At 33.5% G+C, this 26,979-nt stretch overlaps 1 protein-coding gene across 3 annotated transcripts in view; it reads left to right on the forward strand.

The window, feature by feature from the left end:
• SLK (STE20 like kinase) overlaps positions 1-24,382 on the forward strand; it is a 70,374-nt gene extending 45,992 nt beyond the window's left edge. For 2 of the 3 annotated variants that reach the window (XM_072621502.1, XM_072621505.1), the window contains exons 10-19: positions 278-408; positions 655-778; positions 2,425-2,604; positions 4,540-4,632; positions 11,701-11,830; positions 12,465-12,589; positions 16,589-16,777; positions 17,747-17,872; positions 19,679-19,792; positions 20,602-24,382. In XM_072621502.1, coding sequence (XP_072477603.1) covers positions 278-408; positions 655-778; positions 2,425-2,604; positions 4,540-4,632; positions 11,701-11,830; positions 12,465-12,589; positions 16,589-16,777; positions 17,747-17,872; positions 19,679-19,792; positions 20,602-20,748 — 1,359 coding nt within the window. In that variant the 3' untranslated portion in view covers positions 20,749-24,382. The remainder of the gene's footprint in view (positions 1-277; positions 409-654; positions 779-2,424; positions 2,605-4,539; positions 4,633-11,700; positions 11,831-12,464; positions 12,590-16,588; positions 16,778-17,746; positions 17,873-19,678; positions 19,793-20,601) is intronic. The other variant, XM_072621504.1, reaches the window with a different exon arrangement.
• Positions 24,383-26,979: the final 2,597 nt, after the last annotated feature.

The following is a 26,979-nucleotide window of genomic DNA, read 5'->3' on the forward strand; positions in this document are numbered from 1 at the left end:
ATTGTGGTAGATTCTTTAGATGTTACTTTTAAGTAATGAAACTGATTCCATAAGCCATGTATGAAAGTTAATGTCATGTCCTTATGGTCACACTGCATGTAGTTAATCTTTGTAGTTTGTTACTTATGTGACAGCTTAAGGGATTGAGGTTTATCATTTATAAACAGCGATTTAGAAATACTGCAGGAAGTATTTATTGTCCCCTGCCCATCAAATATATATTACTTACTGCTTATTAAGTAATGATTATTAAACGGTGATGAATTCTGTCATTCAGGAAACAAGAAGACATAAGAAAACATTGAAGAAAACACGGAAATTTGTTGTTGATGGTGTAGAAGTGAGTGTGACAACTTCAAAAATAGTTACAGATAGTGATTCAAAAACTGAAGAATTGAGATTTCTTCGGTGAGTAGAAAATGCTGATGTTAATGGACAAATGGTTTTGTGTGCTCTTTATGAATTCCAAAATTTTTTAACTGCAATAAATTTTGAGTAGAGATAGAAGGATTCAGTCTCCTTTTTTCAATTTGAGAAAACTATAAATAAATGATGCTTAATTTATTAGGTTCTTGCCATAACCTTATCTAAAAATTCAGTTTTACCCATTTTATGTCCGTATCATTCCTACAATTATCATTATATTTTGACCAGACGTCAGGAGCTTCGGGAATTAAGATTCCTACAGAAAGAGGAACAAAGAGCTCAGCAGCAGCTCAACAACAAATTGCAGCAACAACGGGAACAAATTTTTAGGCGTTTTGAACAAGAAATGATGGTGAGCCTTTAAATTTTGCACCAGTCTTTTAAAAAGATAGTTCAGTGATTCTTAAAAAATGCCTTGTTGACAGAACAGATTTAGCTTTCTAGAGTTTTTGTCATTTTCTGTGATTACATATTATAACTTACTCTAAATCTAGTACATTCTTTCTTCCCCTTTTTCCTTTTTCTTCCCTATTATTGTGATAAATCTGAACTTTCCATCTTGTTTAACTTGGTTAGTCTCTGTCATTCTGATTTTGATTTCTATTCAGGATTGTTTTACATGTGACTAAGTCATAGTCGTACTTTATAAATTCAAGCTCTTGTTTCTAGAGAAATTTTCAGTGTTACAAGGCTAAGTTTCTGTGTGATAAGACAAGATTTTACTGTTAATCTAGAGAAAACTCTACTGAGAAGTATAAGATTAATTTCCATTATGCTTTATTTAATTTTTGTATCTTCTCTGTGCTTGCAAAGATTATTAGTTTTACATGATAAAATTCAGTTTTTAAGTGCTTAATATCTATATTAGTTTGGAGGTAGAAACATTTTCATTTGGACCGTTGTATATTTTTAAAAAATAATCCTCTAATCAGTTTTTGTGATCTAGTCCTTTGCTGAAGCTATGTGAAAGAAGTCCTTTGTTTTCCAGTTGTTCATATCTTTAGAGAAGGATTTAAATCCTTATATGCATTTGCTTTTTCTTGGTCATAATATGTCAAGATAAAGTAAAAAATATGTTATTATTGTTCTCTCACCTAACATTTTATAACTTTTTTTGAAATATGTTGATGGTAAAGGGGTTTTGAGGGAGTGAAGTAAGCATCAAAGATTTCACATTTGTAAAACCCAGGGCATTTTTTTTTATATTAAGTATGTTTTCATTCACTAGAGTTTTTTATATTAGTTGAAAATTCCTGACAAAAAATTAGTGCTCTATTATGTGATTTGTATCACTTAATATTGTGTTTTTAGAACTTTACAAATTAACTATATTTCTCTTTTCCAAATATACTGCCTTCTAATCTCCATTTCCTTGAGAAGAAATTTTATTGAAATGCCTTTTTCAATTACTTCTTTGTATCTAATCCAAAATTATTTGTGATTTGCAGGAATATTTGTTAAGAGTTGTAGCTTTACCATAATCTTTAGTTCAAAGAACAAAGTGTAGGATAATTCAGGGAATTTGATTTGGAGTGGAGGTCTATGTTTATTTTGAGAATTTGAGTTCAGAAATAAATTGAAAAAGTGTAAAAATTATATTATTTTAGAACAGACTTATTAGGTAAGTTAGATGTCTTTTTTTTTAAATCAAAGTTTCTATTAAGTTTGAGAATTTATGTTTTGCCAATTTTCCTTTAATGTTTACCATTGGCTTTTCTTTGGTACAATATTATTTTATTTATTTTAGTTTGTATTAATCATGCACACCTTGGAGGAGGGTTTCACAGTAAATTACAGAATTAAGTTAAGCATGCATGTAGGCCTTGGACCTGGACAGTCAAACTGTTTAGTGTCATGAAATAGTAGCCAAGGTTACTTTTTGGACCTTTACCTGATTACTGTGTACTCTAGGTGACATGTTCAAATAAGCAAAGATATTATTTTAAAAAAAAGAAGTGGTTTAAAAGTGTTATAATTATCCTTGAAATTGTTTTTCAGAGTAAGAAGCGACAATATGACCAAGAGATTGAAAATCTAGAAAAACAACAGAAACAGACAATAGAACGCCTAGAACAAGAACATACGAATCGCTTGCGAGATGAAGCCAAACGTATTAAAGGAGAACAAGAGAAGGAACTGTCCAAATTTCAGAATATGTTGAAAAACCGAAAAAAAGAGGTAAAAGCGCAAATATATTGATATACTGAAGCAATTAGTTGGAAGCCTTTCATATAGTAGAGTCATGTGTAGAATTAGTACAGTATTTGAAAACTTTGAAAGAAGTTAGTTTTTCAACTGAAAATAGAAAGTATAAGACTATGATGACAGTCTTCACAGATTTAGAAATGAATATGAATGTTCCATCTTTGTCAACTTTTTTTTCCCCTTGATCAACTTGATTCTTCTTTCTTGAAAGGAAACCTAGAGATGCTAAAATTCTTAGATACTCAGATGATTTCATTTTTCATTGAGGTGTTCATTCTGTACTTTCATGACAGAGGATTCACCTTTACACAATGTGTGAGGTCTGGTGTGTTGTTTAAAATTAGGTCTATAAATTTGTATGAAAAACCTTAATTGCCTTGAGTTGAACATTTTTGCTAAAATATGAAGTTGATCTACTTATTCTTTTCCATAAAATTATGAAGAAAATTTTCACACCACTGAGTCTTAAAGACTTGATTTTAAACTGAACAAAGCCAGAAAGCTTAGAACTAAAGTTTTTCTTATGTACTATGAAAGGAATTAAAATGTTGTCAGTTGTCTGTTTGGGACAGTAGCCCACGTTGTTGTGTATCAAAGAAATTGTTCATGTGCTAAATGATGTGTGTATGTATGTATATACACACTTTTTTTTTTGCTACATAATACCTTTTTACAAAATTCATCTATTCAAGTTATTTTAATTAAGATACTTTAAAATCTAAAATGTTATTTTTTTCCATTGATACTTGCTTATTTCATTTAAGCCTGCTTATGAAAATCAATATATTACTGTTGTGGAGTGTATTAGTTGTTGAAAATGTTTGGGTAAATGTTCATACAGCTTTTTTTTTTTTTTTAACAATTATGTTATATGTATTTTTTCTTTTTCTTGTTGCTAAACTTCTTGCCTTTGGGGAGTCTCTTCTTTTTATCGGTGATTGGGTCTTGGGAAAAATGGTGGGAAATTTAAAATATACTTTGTTAAATCAAAAGCAATCTCTTTAACAGAACATCAGTAGCATGTGGTGATTTGGAGTCTTTTCTGTGGGTGCTTTTATATGTGATCATTTAGTTTTCAAAGTGGTATTGCAGATTTATGGTCAGAAGGCGTACACATCTCGGACTCTGAAATGATTACGTGAAGAAGTTAAAAAGATATGGAATCAATTAATGATTATTAACCTTCTGGTGTACTGAATCACACATTTCCTAACAATCCAGTTTTTTTAAATGGTGCTAACACTTAATAATTTTTCAATTATCCATTTTGTTATGTTTGGCTTAAGTGTATAACGTCAAATTTATTTTAAAAAACATGGCATTCTGGTTGTTTTTGCACAAAATCATCTGCTGTGCTGATTTTTAAAGCACTTGATATAAAAATGATGTACTCTTTAAGTTTTGATATCTTTTTTTGGGTATGCTAAATTCGTTTATATTAGAAATTATTCTTTTGTAATTCTCAAGCCAGACATGACATTCAGTATTTTTATAAATGGCAACTTATCTTTCTTATAATTTTTCAAATTGTTTTAATAAACACATTTCTCATTTTATGAGTATTTCAAGACAATCAGTTGAAGCCATCACTTTCAGTGTAGCTTCAGTGCTAAAGGTGATAATTTTATCAACTGATTGTCTTTGAAACGTTTTAGAAAGAAGATGGTATATAGGAATAGCTGAACACTTAATTAACTTTTGTTGGCTGTAAAGTTCCTTTTTGCACTCAGATGAAGCATGTTTTCTATCCTTTCCTTCTTTTTTGCCACACTAACATCTTTGCTAATGCATGCTGAAAAGGAGCTTTGTAACTACTTTGATAACTGACTTTTAGCTTATGTGCTCACATAACTGCTTGCTGTGGAGAAAGTATTATTTCCCCACCTCCTGCATGCTTATACACTGTAGGTTATAAATGAAGTGGAGAAAGCACCCAAAGAGCTGAGAAAAGAGCTCATGAAACGCAGGAAAGAGGAGCTTGCACAAACCCAGCATGCTCAGGTAACAGCAGCAGCTTAATGCTACTAAAAACAGAAAGCAGTGTTATTCTCACAGCTTAGTAAACTTGTTTGTGAAGGGATACATTTTAACTGCAACTAATATTTTATATTGATTTGTCCCCAGGACATTTTGTTGTGCAAAAGTTCATGGTGATACTTAGATTTAAGTTGATAATGTGAAATTGTGTTGAATATTTGGAATATCATTAAGAAAAGTAAGTTCTGGAAATTCACAACTGTCAAATAATTACTCAGATGTGATCTGCATATTAAATATCACAGAAACTTAATTTATAGGCAGTAATTCCTATTTTTTAAAGAATACTCTTATAGCTATGCAATATGTGAAGCTTTAGTCTTTGATATATAAACTTGTTGTTGTTTCTGTACAGTTTTCTCAAAATCCAAGCAATATTGGAAAGTATATCAAGTACCTGTTTTCAGGCTGACCAAACAAGCAGTTCTTATACTCAGATTATAAATCCTAAGTATGCTGTTCCTCTTGTTATACTGAATAGGAAGCATAAGTAATCCAGTGGTCAAGAAGAGAAACACCACTTTTTCTGCCAAAGGTGCAACCAGTGCCTCTTGCTCTAGATTTTTCATAGTAATGAGGCTGGGTCATTTCTTTAAATTTGACTGCCTTCTGTTTAGAAGTAAGGATAGAGAAATTAGTCACAGTCACAGAATCCTAAAGCTGGAAGACGCCTCCTCTCATCATCACTTCTATGCCACCTCTGACACATGATGAGAATAGTCATTTTTCAGTTATCAGGGATATTGAAAAGAAAGAAGAGGTACTGAAAATAGAAAACAATGGATAATCTAATAATCATTTAAATGTGCCTTTGGAATATGGTCTGAGTCATACAGTCATAAGCAGATATTTCTTACCATGCTCAGCAATAGGTAATAGTCATAAAAGTATAAAAATGATAGGGTTGGAAAGGATTTGGGGGATCAAGATGTTCACCCATCTCGTTTTACAGATGAGGAAACTGAATTCTAGTGAGGTCAAATAATTTCCCCAAAGTCATATGAAACCCTTCATTTGTATTGCTGATACATTTTCAGGGAATTTTCTTCTTTAATGTTCTCACCTAGGAGGTACGTTGTATTCTAATTCACAGGGTGTTGCTCAGGTTATGATTCAGTCTTTTCAGTTGTCATCTTGTACACTCTTCAACGCCCAAATGCAGGATGTAAGTTCCAAAAGGCTGAAGGATGGCTTCTGTTTTTTTTCTCCCTTTTTCTTTGACTCACATGTGCTTTTCACTGATTTCACTATTGGTTTCCATAGTGAAATCAAGAAAAATTACATTTAATAATACTTTAGTAACTAGTTTTTCATAATGCCTTGATTTGATCTTTTATAATAATCTTATATCGGGAAAGTATTTTTTCCCATTTTAAAGCTGAAGAAAAGGAGGCATAGTTAGTAAACATTAAGCATCTGTCATATACCAGGCACTCTTCTAAATGCTGGGGATTCACACAAAATACTTACTGCAGAGCTGGGACTTGCGTGTAAGTCCCTTGATTCCGTCATTGTGCTTGATGCTACCCCATTCTGCCTCAGGTTTAAGTGTTTGTTAATGACTTTTGTCTCATAAAAAAGAACACATTCATGGTAAAGTAATGAATTCTGCACATGTGAGCATTTGGGTGCTGTGGCTATTTTTCCTTTGTGTGGAGTGGCATTTTGTGTTCTATATTTTCAAAGTATGGGTGTGGTCAGAAAAGCCAGTGTAAAATGGCACCTTTAATCCATTTTTCTCCACTTCCTGTTTGTTCAGTTATACAGTGGTCCAAATTATAACTTATCCATATGACACATATAAATTAGCTATGTAATATCATCTCAACTGTTTTTTTTCTCACAGCCTCCAGAGAAAAGTTACCAACTAATTTGACCCCACAGTATTTATTTTTGATGTTGGATGTTTGTAACAGAAGTGAAAAGAAGGCAGTTTGATTTTTCAGAAACCAAGGCTTCTCTCAATTATTTTTTCAGTTAAAGGACTTTTATGTAGAATTTTTCAACAGAATAAGCAAAGTATGGATGTTTTTAAAGGCGAGGAAAATTATAGGTCCCTATTACTTTTCTGATCATGACCATATATTTTAGCCTTGTACTTCAGTAAAACCACAAAATGTCTGGAAGAAATAGATAAAATAACCTGTTTTATAGTGTTCTTTTTTTTGCCGATATTTTTGATTGCCAAGTTGTATTTTTAATTTCTAAGGCTTTGTTTTTCAGTGTAATGATAATTTTATAAGGGTGGGACAGATCTTTTGTACTGAGATTACTTAATTTTTAAAGAAGGTTTATTTTGCAGTTTCAATGTGTCAGAACTTTGCTTTTTTTTCAGTGGTATTATATTTAAGTCACTAACTTAGATTCTTCAGCTGCTGTCTTTCTTGTGATTCTCTTTTCTTAATAAATCTATCTGCCTTAAAAAAAGACTGCAGATTAACCTTTGCTGAAATTCTGTAGAATTTCACTTGCACTGACTGTCTTTTTCTTATTTAAAAACAATTATCTTTCAGTTATTGTCAGAGAGTGGATAAATTACATATTCTGCTTGAAATGACTGATTCTTTCTTCCCTCTTATCTTTCTTGTTTTCAAAGTTGTTTTCTTTACATTTGAGAACCACCTCTGAGTACTTCCTTAAACAACTCCCTTTGCATTGCTATGTTTTTGTCTTCCTTTATTCCCAGAAGAACCTTCAATGTTGGATGAATTACGCTCAAGGCTTTATCTAGAGAAGAAAATTTTTAAGTAGATAAAATCTAATGTATTACATTTATTGCACAGTTATGTGCTGTATAGTTGAATTGTATCCTTAGTCCAAGGATCCAGATGTACATTATGAACATTAATTTATTTTGACAAATTTATTGGAGGGATTAAATCTCCATTTTTACTGATGAAACTTGAGTAATAAATAAGTCAGGTGAGCTATTTTAGATTATTCAATAAGTCCCCACTATGAGGAATATAACTCAGGATTCCTAACTTATGGTAAAGTTTGAAATTGTTTTTGTGAAGAGTTACATGTATAAAATCTTTTGCAATTTACTCTGATTTCGTTGTCAGTGAGAGAAAAACTACAGTGTATTTACCATAGCGTTATTATTACTAGTGGACTTTATAAATGGATTTTTCAAAGAATTTTTTAACCAAAATAAAACTTGCATTTCTTCTAAGGTTAGGATGCATGTTAATCATAGTCACATCTGTCCATCTTGTCTCCCAGTGCAATAGCCCCCTTTCCTACATTCTTTCTAACTCATCGAGCTTCTCTTGGGACGCTTTTCAGTGCCAGAAGCCAACTTTGAAATGCAACCTGCTATATTATTGGAAATCTCTTGTAGTTAGAAAGTTCTTTCTTTTATTGAGGTTACATTATTTTGCTTCTCTGATCTAAAATCTTCATTTACCTCAATTTCTCAGTTCTCCAGGTGGCATCATTTCTATATCCTTTACTATTTTGGTTCCTTCCCCAGACACTCTCCTTTGCCCATTTCCCTTTTAAAATGTGCTTAGAATTGAACAAAATGCACCAGCTGTCTGACTAATACAGAATAAAGAGGAACTATCCTAGCTTTTGATTTAGACATTATATAATAATTAATGAAGCCTGAGATTGAATACCTTAACAGATTATTTTTAAATAGCTATAATACACTTTTTTGGCTTATGTTAGGTTTGTTTTCAAGTAAGATACCTAAAATTTATTTTCACATTACTTTTGAGCCATGTCTTTCCTATCATATACTTGGACAGTCCAATTTTTAGTTTAAATTTGGAACTTCACTTTTATCTCTGTTGATTTTGGCCCTTGATTCTAGTGTTTTGTGCCATTCGTTACACTAGCTACTACTTTTCCTAGTTTTATATTATTGGTAATTTTGATAAATTTGCCTTCTATGTGTTTGTCCAAATAATTGACTAAAATGTTGAACAAAAGACCAAAAAGTGATCCCTTTGGCATGGTACTAGAGAAATCCCACCAAGCTGACAGTAATTCTATTAATAAACATGTCTACATGGGGATGTAAATGTGGCTAGATGAACAGAAAGACAACTTGTTTTATTGACTATAAGTAATTGATCACTTTGATTTTCCCATAATTTTTAAAAGCTAAAATGGTTCGTTCAAACAGTCAGCTAACATTATTAAGTACCTACTGTGTGCCAGGCACTGAGGATATAAATATGAAAAAAAGAGCTTCAAGGAGCTTATAATTATAGGGGGAAGAAAACACAAAAGCAAATGGAAAAGTAGATGTGAAGAGGAGGGAAGGTACCCAAACTCCCAGAGCAGTGCAGCCAGGTGAAAAATGAGCTGAGCTTTCTCCTTAAATGGAGGTTTTGGAGTTCATGGCTCTGCTCTCCAGGGAAGAAGCAAAAAGGTAGTGAGGAGATTAAGTACTAAGTCTGACGGGATCTTGAAAAATTATTCTAGGTAATTTTTAAGTGTCACAAAATTATCTTGTTTTTTACTTGTGAAAAACTGATATTAGACACATAAGAAATTGTAATTTATAGAATTGATTTTTAAGCCTTTTCTTTTTTACTGATATGATTATAAACATGGCATTTTATGTTTATGCCAAATTATACGACTGAGGTCACTTAGGTAAAGAGAACTTATCTGCTACTTTTACCTATTTAAAAATTATAGGTGATTTTAAGGCATTTTTAAAAAGTTAAATATTTTTCAAATTATTTATATTAAAAGACAGAGATGTTTTTATTCTTTTTTTTTCAGTTCCAATTTTTTTGCTTCTTCCTTTCCACACCCCCAGTCTTTGAGAAGGGAGGAAAAACTCATTATAAATATGCATATTTATTTTGGAAAATGAATTTCCACATTAGCCATATTTCCCCACTTTTTCTCTCCCCCTCCCCTCCAAAAAAAGGAAAAAAATATGCTTCATTTTGCACTGTGAGTCTTATCAATTTTCTGTCTGGAGGTGAATAACATGTTTGAGGATGAGTCTAGGCCATTGTGTTGATCAGAGTTAGTAAATTTTTCACATTGATTATCTTTGCAGTATTGGTTTAACTGTTTAGATCGTTCTAATTATTTTTACTTCACTTTGCATCAGTTCATATAGGTCTTCCCAGGATTATCTGAAAAAAAAAAAACCAAACCAAAACCACAACAAAATAACCAAATATCCCCTTCATTTCTTATAGCAAAATATTATTTCATCACCTTCACATATTGTAACTTCTTCAGTCATTCCTGAATTGATGGGTATTCATTTAGTTTTCAATTCTTTGCCTATACAAAGAATGCTGCCATAAATATTTTTGTACATATGGATCCTATTTTTCTTCCTTTGATTTCTTTGTGGTCTAGATCTAGTTGTGGTACTGCTAGACCATAGGGAATGCACATTTTAATAACTTTCTGGTCATAATTCCAAATCGTTTTTCAGAATGATTAGACTAATAGTCCATAGCTTCATCAACAGTGTATTAGAATACCTGTTTTCCCATATTCCCATAGCATTTGTCATTTTCCATTTTTGTCATATTAGCTAATGTGATGGATATGAAGTAGTACCTCAGAATTGTCTTAATTTGCATTTTTCTGATCAGTAGTGATTTAGAGCATTTTTTTCCCATATGGCTATTGATAGTTTTTCTTCCTTTGAAAACTGCCTATTCATATCCTTTGACAATTTATCAATTGGGAAATGGCTCGTATTCTTTCAAAATTGACTTAGTTCTTTATGTAGTTTAGAACTGAGGCCTTTATCAGAAAATTTGCTGTAGATTCCCCACACCCTAAGTATTTAATGCTTTTCTTTTAATCTTAGCTGCATTAGCTGTGTTTGTGCAAAAACTTTTTAATTTTATGCAGTCAAAATTAATCCACTTTGCCTCCTATGAACTTACCTCTTGTTTGGTCAGAAACTCTTCTCCTGTCCATAGATCTGATAGGTAATTTTTTTCTCTGCTGCATTAATTTGCTTATGATATCCCCTTTTATATTCAAATCATGTACTCATTTTGAGCTTCTTTTGTTATACAGTGTGAAAAGTTGGTCTGAAGTTGGTCTGTGTCTAGTTTCTACCAATCTTGCTTTCCATTTTTTGCAACACTTTTTGTTACATAGTGAGTTCTTGCCCTAGTAGCTGGGCTTATCAATCATAAGGCATTTTAAACAATGCACTTAACAGAGTAGCATAAATCAATCACAAGGAGTTAATGCTCTGCCTCAGAATCCCCATAGCAAGGCAGATTTCTCCCAGGAGACAGAGGCTTGACTGGCTTAATAGAACTATTTGAATTTGTCCCTCTTTTTTTGAACATGCTCTGGTATAATCATTTATTAGTCCATCCAATCGGTTCCCAAACCTACATGATGTTGTAAATTTGCATAGTCTTCTTGAAGAGACTAAGTCATTTGGAATCCTCCTGAGAGCCAAAACCTTAGAATAATGTGGGGAAGTCACAGTGCTTTTCATTTGTTGGTTGAGGGCAAGTAACCCTTAATCTTATTCTTTATTTCTGATTCTTCAGGAATGATGTGGTGGGCCTCAAACCATCATTCCTGGCACATATCTAAATGGCATCTCCATCAACAAAAGGCTAATCTCTTAATATAATTAATTTCTTGCTAACCATTGCTTTCTTAGGGAAAATTTTTTTTTTTAAATTTAGCTATTTTCATTAGCTGTATAAACCAACTTTCTAAGAGGCATTGCCTATTTTTTCTTATTTTCTGTAGTGTACTTTGGATCATTTCCAGAAGATGTTAGTATAATAGTACACACTGTGTAATCCTTATTGTGATTGTATATTTCTGGTGTGTGCATTGTTCTTAGTTTTGAGTTTAGAATGATTTATACATTATGACCATTTTAATTTTCTTCCTGATTATCCAAAAATTGGATAATTAGCATATTTTAAAAATGTTGACCATAATTGTTTTTTGGTGATTTGTATGATAATGCTCTGGACCTCTTGTTAGACATTAATATATACAGATGTACTAATATACTCACAAAGTACTTATTAATAGATTTTTGCATGTATCTGATAGGAACAAGAATTTGTTCAGAAGCAACAACAGGAATTAGATGGATCACTGAAGAAGATTATCCAGCAGCAAAAGGCAGAATTAGCTAACATTGAGCGAGAATGCCTGAATAATAAGCAGCAGCTCATGAGAGGTACCTAGAAATATGCAGCTTGTATATGTAAAAGTAGTAGCTATAACAATATTGAAAATAATTTATGGAGTAAATGGATCAACATTATTCTTTTCAGGGAGAAGAATGGATAAAAAGGAAAAAGAAAAGAAAGGAGAATCTTTTTTTCTTTTTAGAAGCATTGTTAGTTTTAGAATTTTTATGCAAATTGAAAGTTAAGATGAAAAATTAGGTACTCTAAAGTATCTTTTATTAGCTAGGTACAGCCAGAAACTCTGATGAGTGGTTTTGGGTTCCTGTAATATCTTGTACCTTTGGATATACTTCATGACTATATAATGGGATGGAAAATGAAATACTTAATTTCCTCTAAACATTTAGCTATCATACTTCTTTCTCATTAATTTACCTAGATGGAATTTTGGGGAGGGCATTAGTTAACTATTCATAAAAAATTAGAATGGGATGGAAAGAAGTAATAAATTGCCGCCATCTATACAGTTTTGGTAGTTTTTCATTTGTACTTTAAAATATAAGTACACATAAACTACTGGAAATAGAATACATATTTTAGGTTACTATTAAAACTAGAAAGTAAGAATATGTTAGGGAAAATAATAAAAGCACATTTCTGAAAGTTATTTTCCTCTTCCAGCTCGTGAAGCTGCTATTTGGGAACTCGAGGAACGACACTTACAAGAAAAGCATCAGCTGCTTAAACAACAGCTCAAGGATCAGTACTTCATGCAAAGGCATCAGCTGCTTAAGCGCCATGAAAAGGTTAAGGAAAAGATCCTTTTTTCCTTTCTTTTTGCATATAGTGTTTTTAGGGGTTTTGAATGTTTATGTATAACGAAGGGGGAAAGGAAAGGGAATAGGCATTTTTAAGCACCTTTGATGTGCCAGGCACTGTGCTAAGTGCTTTACCAGTGTTACCTCACTGAATCCATACAGTAAACCTGAGAGGTCAGGTAAGTTCTGTTTTTGTAACCCAGTTTAAAACTGAGCAAACTGCCCAGGGTCACATAGTTAAGGGTCTGAGGCCACATTTAAATTTAGCATCAGATTCATCTTAGGGTGTTTTGTGTTTGTGTTTTGAGAGTGAGCGGGTAGAGGAGGGGACGAGCTTATTGTGAGGAGATTGTCCTTTTATTTTTTCATCACCCTAATTTCAAACTGTTACCTTTTCTTCTTGTCTACCCATTGAGCCATCCCTCATACTAAAGTGGAAAAAAAGCAAGTCAGCAAAACCAAGTAGAGTATCAAGTGACTTGGATCAGTGTTTATGCCCAGGGTCCCCCATTTCTTCAAAGAAGGGAGGGAAGTGCATTTTTTTAATCTCTTTTTTCGAGACCAAGCTTTCATTATAATTGCACAACATCTAGTTTAGTTTTTTCTTTCCATTTTGATTGTGGTTGTCATTTCTGATTCTGCTTACTTCTTACTTCTTGCAAATTCTTCTCTGAATTCTTCATATTATTCATTTCTTATACCAACTTAGGTTTTCTAAAGGCCACATTTTAGGTTGTCTTTTTGTTCTTGGTATCTTTTATCCTAACACATTTCTTTGAAGAATTATGGAGTAGTTAACTATATCATTATAAGGATTGTAAAACTATGTATCTTCAAATCATAATAATGGCAGCTAATTAAAATGTATAGTTTCCTTTATAAAATATAATCTTCATTTTGCCTCATCATAGTGGCTTCTTAGATCCTGTGTTGTTCAAAGTAGTAAAAATGAGGACTTGTATTTAGATCCCAGAAAAAGATAATTTTAAAAATTAGTTTATTATTATTACTTTTAAACAACAAAAAGACCAAATAAACATCCATTTATAATTACTTTCACTTAAGGCATATTAACCATGTTGTAGTAAACCAGATTATTTTGTGCTTGATTTTTGATGGTCACTATACAAGTTGGCAAAAGTAGGGAAGCAAAGATTTTTGCCTTTAAAGACATTTCAGTTTGGTAAGGAGAAAAAATTACATTTTTGAATAACTGAGTTAAAAGAAAAGCATGGAAAGGAAATGAAGGAAAATTTAAGTTTTTTTTTCATTTCAAAAGATTCAAGATTTCATGGAAGAAAACTACTGATTTTTCATGTTTCTTAAGTATCTATTACATGGAGGACTTAAGTAGGCACATTTTTTGATATTAGATTAAAATGCAGATTTCATGTTTGTATTTATATGGGGAGTTTCCCAACCTGGGTGTTTTTTTTAAAAATTAAGTGCATTAAGTCTAAAAGCAGAAAAAAATTCTTTTAGTCAAATTCACTTTTTAAAAATAAATTAAGGAAACCATCTACTTATAAAAATTATTTATTAAACCATCTATTTTCACAGCACGACTGGGACAAGGTGGGTTAAGCAATGAATAAGGTTCTTCTCTTAAGAAGTACAATTTAGGAAGAGAATTTAAATTAGACGTATATTACATGCTGGTATGCAGTTTCAGCCCTCTACTGAAGATGTAAACACAAACCCCTCACAACACCTGTTCTCTGTTTTACATCTCAGACCCCTTTAATATCTTCTGTTATCTTTTGCTTCTTTGCTCCTTAGTTTGACAAAGATGTGGCCCTTTTCTTTGCCAAGACCGATCCCTCTATTTTTGGACTTGCTTTCATCCTCCCCTTCCCCCTTTTCCCCTCCCCCTTCTGTCTCATTTTCCCTCTTTCTATTAGCTTCTTCTTTGCTGCCTTGCGAACTACAAATATGCCCAAAGCTTCCCCATCCTTAAAAAACCTTCACTTGAAGCCACCAAACTGTCATCCTTTGTCTCCTCTCACTTTGATAGCCAAACTTTTTTTTTAAAGTGATTTCTGCTTATTGTTTCCACTTCTCTCATTTCTCAACCCTTGCAGTCTGGCTTTCTAACTGAAACTATTTTCTTGAAGGTTATCAGCGATCTCTGAATTACTAAATCTGAAAGTCTCTTCTCATTTCTCATCCTTCTTGGCTTCTCTGCAGTGTTTGAAACATTTGACTAGTATTTTCTCCATAGGTTTTCATGACACTGCTACCTCATGGAACTTAATATACTTTTCTGGCTTTTCCTTCTCAGTCTTCTTTGCTGTATCATTATTCATATTCAGTTTTTATCTCTATACAGATGACTCCCAGATTTGTATATTCATTTTTTATCCATCCCTTGAGCTCCAGTCCTCCATCACATATTGAATGTTTTCAACTGAATGTCCAAAAGGAAATTTAAACTGATGTCCAAGGCAGTAATTATTATATTTATTCCCCTTGCCTTCAGCTTCGCACTTTCTATTGAAGGGTCTACCATCCTGCTACTCACTGAAGTTTGCAGCCTCTCTATCCAATCAATTGTCCAGTCCTTTTGATTCTACTTGCACATCTCATATCCATTTCTTTCTCAGTCCTCATATAGTACTCACCTCTCAGCAGGACTGTTATTGCAGCAGCCTTCTCATTTGTCTCTAGTTTCTTTTCTTTCTTATCCATCTTCAGCACAACTAATAGAATGATATTCAAGACTCAGCTGAAGTGCTACCTCGTCTTTGAGGATAATCCTGTTCTCCCACCCCCTTAGTTGCTAGTGCCCTTTCTCTTCTGAAATTATTTTGAATTTACTTTGTAATTACCGACCTCCATTCATTTTCTACCTTCCACTTTTCCAGAATGTTAGATGCTTGAGAGCAAAGGTACTTCTTTTTATTTTTTTTCTAACCCCTAGCACACTAGGCACTATACATTTAGGAGCTGCACAAAGTGTTGTAGAATAAGTAGCTCAGAGTGGGGGAATGGAATGGAATAAGCATTTATATAATACCTACCACGTGCCGGGCACTGTGCTAAATTCTTTACAAATATTATTTCATTTAATCCTCACAACAACCCTGTGAAATATGTGCTGTTATTAATCCCATTTTATAGTTGAGGGAACTGAGGCAAATAGAGGTTAAAGTAACTTGCCCAGGGTCACATGGTAAGTGTCTGAGATCAGATTTAGACTCGAGTCTTTCTGACTTCACTAAACTGTGTACTCTATCCACTGCCTTGAGGGAAGGGATCCCTTCTCCTGGGAATGAGTGAGAAGAGGATTCATGAACAAATTGGTGCTTATACCAGGATCTTGAGGAATGGTTAGGATTTTGATAGGTACAGTTCCTGTGAGGAGGACATTCTAGATGGCTGAGAAGACAGGACACTGAAGACATAGAGACAGCATGAATCATCAGATGTTTGCAGAATGGCAAATAGGTTACTTTGGCTGTAGCATAGTAGATAGAGGAATAGTGAGAGATGAGGCTATATATATAAAGATGACCTCAGACCATATTGTGGAGCATCCCATCTTGAATACCAGCCTAACAAATTTTGAATTTCATTCTGTAGGTGACAAGGAACTATTGAAGATAATGAACAGGAGAGTGACATGTTTATATTTCTTTAGGAAAATTAATCTGTTGATAAATTGCAAGATAGATTAAAAAGGCAGAGAAATCTCAGATATCATGTGGTATAATTCATTAAACTGTGACACTTGTGAGACAAAGGCAAATTAAATGGGTGCAAATGTAATTCTGACTATATAATTCTAAGAGCTATTCAGTGGAAATATCAAGAGTATCTAATTTAAGTTTTAATGTGTTAACAGGATTATTAGGCATGTTATTTTTATCTATACATGTTTAAGTGTGTTGCTTCTAAAAGATACTATGTGAATAGTAAGTGCCTAAAATTAAAATGGCTATATTATATTATTTCTGTATCAGTAGATTATATTTAAAACTGTTTTAGGAAACTGAACAAATGCAGCGATATAATCAGCGGCTCATTGAAGAGTTAAAAAACAGACAGACTCAAGAAAGAGCAAGACTGCCTAAGATCCAGCGCAGTGAAGCCAAGACTCGGATGGCCATGTTTAAGAAGAGTTTGAGAATCAATTCCACAGGCACTCCAGACCAGGATCGTGACAAAATTAAACAGGCAAGGAGCTCGAGTACTTGCTTCAAATAGGCTTTTAAAGAATTAAATTGGTTTTGAAAGATAAATGATTGTATTATTGCTACACATTTAACGCTATCTTTAGCTTGATAAGATACACGATCAAAATCGGATAGATGTAAGGCCATAATGAACTTCTTTGCACTGGTGCTATTCAAAGAAGGGTGCCCCTAACCCCGCCCCCCATCCTAGACCTTGAACTCCATTGATCTCAACTGCAAGTCCAGGTGTTCAGTTTGAACTGTACTTAACCTGGGGAGCAGTGATCAGGCTACTTAAGGAGGTGTCATTACTGCATTTCTCATTCATACACCTGCCTAGGCCCCATAGCAATAGGAGGATAGGGCACATACAATCAGAAGATCCCCCAAGCCATGACGTATAGGAAAAAGCTATGGAGAGTTATTTCCACTCTGAATCCTGCTTTACAGTTGAGAAAGCAAAATTGTCATGATTGTTCTCGTAGCATGAAGTTGTGGTAAAGGAATCATTGAGTCAGGGTAAACTCAGAGTGCTCACTTCGTGAAGACTCACATGTCTTCTCATTTCTTTTCTCTCCATATGGGACTTTACAAGCCGTTACATTAAATTTAGTCTGGTGTCTTCCAGATATTGTGATCATAGGGCTAAATATGGAGGAGACTCCACTCTCTTCCCCTCAGTCCTTGTGTGGGAAGAACCAGGAGTTTTTAGGTATTGGTTTTCTTTTCCTTCCTGCTTTAGAGGAAGGAGCTTGGAAAACCTCTATGGCTCATTTCTAACAGTTTAGGCATAGTGACAAAATAGATTTTTGTAAGTCTGAGAATAAGTTACTATAATAATTTTGATTACCTTTAATTTATTGTAACTTAAAGTTTTCAACTTAATCAATGAAGTTAAAATCCTTAAATAGACAGTAAATGAAGATGCTTATCATGCCCTGTTTTGCTTCCTGGCTTGTTTGTCTGTTAGTTTGCTGCTCAAGAAGAAAAGAGACAGAAAAATGAAAGGATGGCTCAGCATCAAAAGCATGAAAATCAGATGCGGGACCTTCAGCTGCAGTGTGAGGCGAATGTCCGGGAGCTGCATCAACTGCAGGTTAGCTGCGCTAGCTCCACAACAGTGTGCTCATGGTATTTAATCACTCATTTGTGCAGAGCATCTTTCAGCATCAAATTTCCCAACAATAAAACAATCATTAAAGAATTCTTAAAATTTTTAAGTAAGCCTTAAATGTCTGTCTTCTCTTTTCAGTAGCATTGTATTTTAAATATGTTCTGTCTCCAGGAAGACAGAAGATATATTCAGAATTGAAGCAGCAAGAACCATTGTTTTATTTTTAAATACATATTTCTTTGTATGTCATCTTAATAGGAATTTGTTTATTCCTGTGTTCTTGAATAGGGTCATCAGAAATATTCTGATATGCTACTTTTACTATTTTATTTGCTTTCAGTGTTCTGCAATCATTTCCGTATAACTTAGATTTTTTTCTCCTTCCTCCTCCTCCTTCACCCTACCTCCCCACTCCCTCCCTGAGATGGCATACAATTTTATATAGGTTCTACACATACATTCCTATTAAATACATTTTCACCTTAGTCATGTTGCATAAAAGAATTAAAATGAATGGGAGAAATCATAAAACAAACCAAAACGTAATACAAAAGGAAATGATCTGCTTCATTCTGCGATTGAATTCCATAGTTCTTTCTCTAGATGTGGAAGGTGTTTTGCCTTAAGAGATCATTGGGAATTTTTTAAGTCCTTGCAGCGCAATGAAGTTCTAAGTCTACCAGTGCACACTGTGGTCGTTGCTGTGCACAAAGTTCTCCTGGTTCTGCTCCTTTCGCTCAGCATCAGATCATATAAGTCTTTCCAGGCCTCTCTGAAGTCTTCCTGTTCATCAGTTCTTAGCACAATAGTATTCCATGATCAGAAATACTCTTAGGGATGTACTTTCTTAAGCTTCTAAGCAGCACTTTAGAGAAGATTCTCTTTGATTCTGACGTTGAGCATGTAGCCGTCATATCACATTGCCTGAGATTTGTAGTTCTTGCAATGTGTTATGCCTGTTGTAGACTTCCAATAAACATTTGTTGAGTTGAATTGGTTTACAATAGTTACTAATTTTAGCGTCTGGTATTGGTGGTAAAGCATGTATAAAACTGTCTTCTAAATTACTAGACAAGTCTGTGAGTAAGTTTCCTAAATGAAAAAAAAAAGAGCAAGAAGTAGAATTTACTTATTTCATGTTACCCTCTATAAAATAGCGAATTGATTTGGCTTTTAAGCCAGAAAACTTAAATTTTAGGCCAGGTTTCATTTTCTGAATCTTGATGAACATTTTAAAAGAAATTTTAACATCTATCAGTGTATGATGCCCAAACTTAAATCAGTAGTCGATTTTTGAAAACACAATTGTGGAAAACAAACTATTAGTAAAAAAAAAAATATTCATAACTTCTCTTTATGAAGTTGCAAAAAAATTGGAAACAACCTATTGGACAATGACTATAGTATGGCTGAATAAATTGTGGCATATTAACATGATAGAATATTATTGCACTATAAACATGGTAAATAGCAGGCATGCAAAGAATTTGGAAGAACCTATATGAAGTAATTGAAAGTGTGACTAGTTGAGTACAGTTGCATTTTTTTAAAAGAGGAAAAAAGGAATCAAAGCCAAAAGTAGAAGAACTTCAACTAGATCAGGAAAGGGATAATGAACAAAGCATTTTTTCCCACTTGTTTGCTAATAATTCATTTGGTTCCACTTTAGTAAATGTTAAGGGTTGTATGTTAAATATGCTTGTTACTTTATATGTTTATCTGATTAGATTTTAGTGATTACTTGAATTAGTGTTACTTATACCTATATACATTTTTCTGTTTTTTCAGAATGAAAAATGCCATCTGTTGGTTGAACATGAGACTCAGAAACTAAAGGAATTAGATGAGGAACATGGCCAAGAACTAAAGGAGTGGAGAGAAAAATTGAGACCCAGGAAAAAGGTAACTTGAAAAAAAAAGATTAAAAGACATTATCCCAAATCTATACAATTTAGTACAGCAAATATTGAAGTCAGAATATAAGAATCTCAAAAAATGGCTCATAAAATTTTTTGTTTACTTTGCTTTATTCTTCCAAGAACTTATCACATTGCTATTTTTAAAACACAATTCAATTTAGCTAGCATATTTTGGTAGGTAGTAGGTATTTATTTAGTTTTTATTTGAATGTACTTTCATAAGAATTTAATAATTTCTTGTTTCTCTAGAATTTTCCATATGTATTCCCGAAGATTCCAAGACATTGAGTCTTCCGTCATTATTTAATTAGAACAGTCTTGAATTAAATATATTTACGGTTTTACAGTTGGAAAGTGGTTTTCTGTGGAGGTCAGATTTGTTACTACTTTAGGGTTATGGTGTTGATTGGAATTAGGTGTATAAGGGAAACTTGCTGTTATCAAAGGATGCCTGCTAGCCAATTCCATGTTCTGCAGAGCCAGTTCAGGAGTAGAGAAAGTGGTCAGACTTAACGTGCCAATGTGAGCAGGTAGTTGCTTGCTCTTATCCTGAGTTCCTAAGTCAGAGCAAGAAAACAGTGATACTTTATATTCTCTGGAGATTCCACCTGAGGCAGTGGTGGACAGCAGCGAAAGGCTCAAGGACTGGGAGGGATGGGACTAAAATGTTTTGGGGCTAAGACAGTTGTCATTATTATTTAGAGCATATTCTTTTAAAAATCACATTAGATGACTTTTTTTTCTTTTCTCTGTCACCCTCTTTATCCCCTTATTCCCCCACCCCATCCTCAGACACTAGAAGAAGAGTTTGCAAGGAAGCTTCAAGAACAAGAAGTGTTCTTTAAAATGACTGGAGAGTCTGAATGCCTTAACCCTTCAACCCAGAGTCGCATCTCCAAATTCTATCCAATTCCTAGCCTGCACTCCACTGGATCATAGCTCTACAAAGTGTGATTGGGTTAGTCTTTTTTTTTTTTTTTGTAAATTAGCCTCTCTTCATCTTTTGCCACACTAAAACCTTCAACTTATACCAGAGAGTTCATGAAGACAATCGTCTGCATCACTGTTTACGTGGGCTTTTTTGGTTTGCTTTATTTGGAGTGTAACGGCAGAAGTAGAGAAGGTAACTAGGGCATACAGTGATTGCTCCAATGGCCGTGTGATGTCTTAGCTATTTCTTAAGGTGTTTTTTTATATTAAACTAAAAAACATTTAGACCTTAAATTACTCATAAAAGTATTAGAGAAATAATGTCTGAAGTTGCAGAAAAGTTTTAACACAGCATTGTTAATTAATATCTTTTTAACTGAACTTTGTTCTCAAGGATGACTGAATTCCACAGTTGAAACTCCACTATATAGAGTTTGGAATTTCTTGTGGTGAATCAGCTTTCATTAAAAAAGGACACATAAATTACTCATTATGTTTGTTTAGTAAAAGAATTTATTTTGTTTTTATCCTTAAATTTAGTAACACAAACACTTTTGAAAGAGAAAAATTTTTCAACAATTTGTCTGAAATAACTATATTACAGGTATTCAGCCTGATCAGTCAAGGTGCTTTCATTAATATAGTGCCTGAAATATGTAAATTTGTTCACTTCTAAAACAAGATTTTCTTTTTTTGGTTGTGGGAAGAGAGAGAAAAATACTTATAGCATTAAAACTACCATTTAAAAAATCTTGCTGCTACTACCATTTGTCAGAAATTCTCACTCGAAAATATTTGCACTAAAATACATAAAAGTGAAAAAACCCTACTAAGAGTGCATTATTCTTACAAATTTGGAAGTTCTATAAACTGAAATGAGTATAGATTTAGTTAGTCACAGTTTAGTTTAATGGGGACAGCCCATGTTCTTTAATCTACTTGGGCTAATGAAAATGACTTCTCTTCCATCTTACCAAAGTCTTCATTTAAAACTCTCTTAGAGACTCAGAGACCCTGAATTATATTTATAAATATAGTGAACAAAAGTAATCTAAAAAATATTTGAAGACTTTTAGAATAATCAAAAAGATTTAAGGTAAATATTTAGACCATTGTTTTTAGGTTTGCATTTTTTTGTGTTTTGGAATTTGGTTGCTTACCTGTTACAGTTTTATTTTGTCTTAAGTTGATAGATATTAAATTATTTACTTTGATTTGCAGTGAGTAAAGTCCAACTTTTATCATGTATTTTGTGAGAAGTGTAGCTATTAAAGAATTATTCAGAGACAGTTCTTTTGAGGATTAGAATTTCAGGTATGAGTCATATCATGACAGTATTATAAACTGTGCTATGGTATGTGAAAGACAAGTGATACTTGGTTTCTGTCTTTTGAAACCCACTATCTTGGTATCCAGTTTTAAAAGTTCTATTTTCTATCTTGCTGGTTTGTATTAAATAGGAGGCTGGTGGAACTCCTAAGAGTTTAATTTCCTTTAAACACTGTTGAGTTAAGGAAAAGAAATGTAAATAACAATTTCATTCTCTTAAAGTTGATTGAAAAACCTTGAATGCCGAAGCTTACTCTGTCAGTTGTTTAAATGATTGAAAAATGCATGTTGAATTTTAATTTTGTAATTAATGTTTTTGATAAGCATAATTTACTTGGACTACTTTATGGTTAGCCTTAATTTCTGGCCAACTTTTTTTCTTAAAGTATATATATACATATACATATATATATATAAATATATCATGTACTGGTTGTAAATTCACATACCATCTTCACTCAAATGTGTTATTGTAGGCAGAACTCTTTTAAGTAACTTACTCTCAAATGCTGGGATGAAAAATCTTCTGGAAGGCCTTTTTAAGCTACATCTTTACGAAAGTAATTAATATGCATTAAGAAAATGGAAATGGTTTATATTGTTATCATAAAAATATTACAGTATCATGATGCCCAATGGATTCGATGATTTATTTGAATTGGGGATGGTAAGAGGTAGAGGAGGAAAAGAGATGTGTTCACATACCACTTTTTCCTTGGAAAATAACAGTTCATTGGCTTTTTGTAATTTACTCTTTTCTCAGCAGAGGACGTTGTTGTTCTCATTCTTTAGTTGATAGTCCACGTGCTAAGTATATTGAAAACATGACTACTTTCCTCTGGATATTTGGTGACCTTCTACTCCCTTGAAGTTGCGTGTTCATATTGCTGAAAAGATCAGGCCAAGATTATGATGGTTGGTCAACACTTTAGGAAGTTTGATTGTTAGAAAGCACTGTCATGATTTGTAATACCCTTGTTTCGCATCTCCCTTTTGCCTAGAGTCAGTGTACCAGAATGAACTCTGCCTTAAAGAGTGACCATTTTCTAAAAGGGTAGGGAAAGAATGGAGAATTACATATTAAAATCAAAAGTTAATTTCAAAATGAAAACTGATAAAAGTCTTTTAAAAAATGTTTTGTTGTATAAAATTAAAACTAAACACTAATCTTAGCTCACCCATTGTTAGGCTTCAGCCATGAAAGTTCATTTTTTCATTCAAACAAAAGGGATTTTTTTTTCCGTGAGGTAAGGAGTTCTTTGAAGCCTCAGTGTGTAGTGACAGCCATTCTTGTCTTGTTTCCTGTGATGCTGTGGCAGAACATGCATTGAAACCCATTAAAGAGAGTTGTAATGTATACATCTGAAATAGTTTTCAGTTTTTTTCCTGTGTAATACACACTCCTAATGTTCTCAGACAAGTATAACTCAGAAAGCTAGTTGTACTAGATTTCTGTTTCCTAGCCCTTTCAATCCATAGCTGGGATGCAAATTGCTAAAATAAATTATGCTTACATAAATTTGTGAATAAGCTTTTTCTTACCCCTTTCTGTGGGTCCTGGGGAGACCACAAATTGGGTAAATAGAAAATTCAGCTTGCTTCCATTCAGCTGATATGATGTTCTCCCTGTAACCTGTGACAGGTTAAGCTGAGTTTTAATTAAACGTAAACTAGAACCACAGCTACCTCTAAGAAGTAGTGTTTTCCTCAAGCACAAAAACGCTCAGGCATATTAGGCCCATTTCATTGTAGGGTCTCCAATTTTATAAGCATCAGCAAGTTTTAGAACTGCCTTTTATAATCTCCCAAACCCACTTTAGCTAATAGCTCTCTCCCAGACCATACAGTGCTTAGTAGAGAAGGTTCTTCTGAAAGAGCCAAATACAGTCAAATTATTAGTTAGACAAGGATATGCTTAAAAGAAAATCTAGAACTGAGAGGAGGGGAAGCTAGTTCTAGTTCTAAGGGTGAAAATCAGCTTTTTGGGTAAAAGGTAAAAGGTAAAAATGGGAAATGGAATATCTTATGAAAAGCCTTTCTGATGAAGGCCCAACAACTTAACACCTGTCTTGTGGCCATGGCTGCGGTGGCTTTGCTCTAGCTGTAAAGTTCTACTCCTGAACTTGAGGCAGAATATTGTCAGTTTTGATGTAGGCTGCTGCTGAAGGTGATGCTTTTCTGACTTGCAATGTTATGGCTCCATAAGTTTTTCAGAAAGAACTCTTGTTTCAGTTTGTGCCTCTTGTCTGCTGGAGAGCAAATGTCTTTGCAGTTGTGGGATTGACACACTAAAATAAAGTCATTTCTTAAACTATTTGGGAGAAGTAGTGTTTTGTTAAGAATCTTGTTGAATGGATTGTTCTGTTTATGACTGGCTGCTTTGTTCTTTTTTGCAATTATTGATGAACTTATGGTCCACTGAGTTTTTTTCTCCTCTGCCCATTGGCTTTCCTGTACATCATGCCTCTGGCCTTTTGTGGCTAACACTAAACTTTCCTTGTGTCTGTTATGTGTATGTATGTATATGCATGTGCATATGTATTCATTCTCTCTCTCTCTTGCATGCGCGCACACACACACATACACACACACACACACACACGGTGTGTGACTTCTTGGTAAGTGGGAATTACCAGTGTCACAGATTTGCAACTTACTAGAACTGGAACCAGATGATATTGGAGATAGTCTAGTCCTATCCCTTTAACTTGAGACTTCTTGAATTGAAGCCAATAGTCAATAGACATGTATTATGTGCCAAGCACTGTGCTATGCCACTTGTAACAGATCACATAATGAATAAATGGCAGAGCTGGCACTTGAACCAGGAGCTGCTGTGTTGTAATCCAATATTCTTTTCTATTATGCTGTGCAATTCAAAGGACTTTTTTTTGAAATAGGAAACTTTAAAAGGAGAGAAAAATAGTCATATCTATATGGAGTTTATGTTTAAAAAGTATTTAGTTTCTATTTTTAGGATCAAGAAATCTTTTTATATTTAACAGCATTTTATTGATATCTTTTATTTGCATCACTTTCATTTCCCAATATATTTTTTCTTCCCTTCTCCATCTAGAGAGTCATCCTTTATAGCAAAGAATAGGAAGAAAAAAGCAGTTCAATAAAACTAACCTTATACACCTACCCAGTTTAATAGTATATGTAATTTTCTTATACCTATAGTCTCTCAGCTTTGCAAAGAAGGGGATTCCCTACATGTTTTAAACGTAGGCTGATTAAACCCACTTTTGCCAGAGTAATCGTACATCTTATGATTGTTCATGGGTAAAAAATCATCACTTTGAAGAGCTAACGCTGCTTATCTTTAGTTTTGAAGATCAGTTAAAGGAACTTCAGAATATTTTGCTTGTAGAGGAAAAGACTTGGGTAGAGAAAGGACATGATAGCTGTCTTTATGTATTTGAAGGTTTGTCACAAGGAAGAGACTTGTTCTGCTTGGCTCCAAAGAGCAGAAATAGGAGTAAAAGTTTAAAATTTCAAAAAGGCATAATGAGGTTTGAGTAAAGAGAAATTTCATAACCAAGCTATTCCAAAGTATAATGGATTTCTCCAAGGGTGGAAAGAGTTTTCTTGAAGACTCTAAGAAAAGACTATGTTGGAAGAGTCTTTTTTAGGTATAATTTGGGCTATGGGGCTACTGACTTCCTTCCTTCCTTCCTTCCTTCCTTCCTTCCTTCCTTCCTTCCTTCCTTCCTTCCTTCCTTCCTTCCTTCCTTCCTTCCTTCCTTCCTTCCTTCTCTTTCTTTCACTATATGTATTATGAAATAGTTTTTATTTCAAAGTATGTTCATACCAGAAGAACAAATATTCAATTTAAAGTTTTTTCATTTGACATTTTAGTAAGAGCAAAAAGCTTGATTACAAAGTGAGACAGTATTACAGACCTACCTCAATTATGCCCCTAGTTACCTTGTGAAAGATATAACAGAGATCCTACACCCTTTGGCCCTACAGGATAGGCCTTTTCTGATGCAATTTGGTCTTCACTTTTTATCTTAAAATCAGACTAATAAATTTTGTGTCTACAAAACATCTGGCAAAAGAGCAACATATTCCTAGACTAATTATTTTCAAAAATTGTTTGATCCTAATTAAGAATCAGGATGCTAATATTCATTGATGAAATCAATGAACAACCATTTATTAAGTGCCTGCTATGTGCCAGGCATCATATAATTTTTTTTCTTGAGATTAGTTTTTCCAGTTTACTTTCAGGGACATGTTTTTTGCTTGGTGAAATTACAATAATTTTGATAAAAATTCTAGTCAGTGCTTAAAGTCTTACATAGAAGTGGGGAAAAAATCCCAAGAAATTTTTATTTAGTACCAAATTTATTTCTAACTCTGAGAATATGTCACAGTTTTTAACTGTTACTAGAGGTATGACTCCATTTTTCTAGAATTTAGGAACTCTACCTATTGTTGAATACCAGTGACTTCTTGATAGGGATAATGCTTCAGCTTAGCGAACATCATTTGGTTCACATTTTAATTAAGCTTAATATAATAGGAGAGAGAGTGCTAGATTTTGGTTCATGATTGAGATGTGAATTCTGGTTCTTTCACAGTATTTGTGGTATGCCCAGATAGGTGGAAGATTATAGATAAAAGTGTAGTTCTAAAGATCATGAATTAATTGTAATGCTATGGAAGGTGCAGTTAAAATTATTTCTAAATAATTAATCTCTCTGTGCCTCTGTTTCCTCATCTATAAAATGAGGGGATTGAACTGGATGATTTCCAAATTTCTAAATCTAGGATTCTTTCAAACTCAATCATTTACTGAACACTAACTACAAGTGAAGGCTTTTACAGGTCTGAACTTATGTCTTAAGCCAACTTTGAACTGAACTCCAGGTGCTTATTAGCACAACACTTTGGGACATTCCT

Source organism: Notamacropus eugenii, chromosome 1, assembly GCF_028372415.1.
Source record: "Notamacropus eugenii isolate mMacEug1 chromosome 1, mMacEug1.pri_v2, whole genome shotgun sequence".
Taxonomy (NCBI): domain Eukaryota; kingdom Metazoa; phylum Chordata; class Mammalia; order Diprotodontia; family Macropodidae; genus Notamacropus; species Notamacropus eugenii.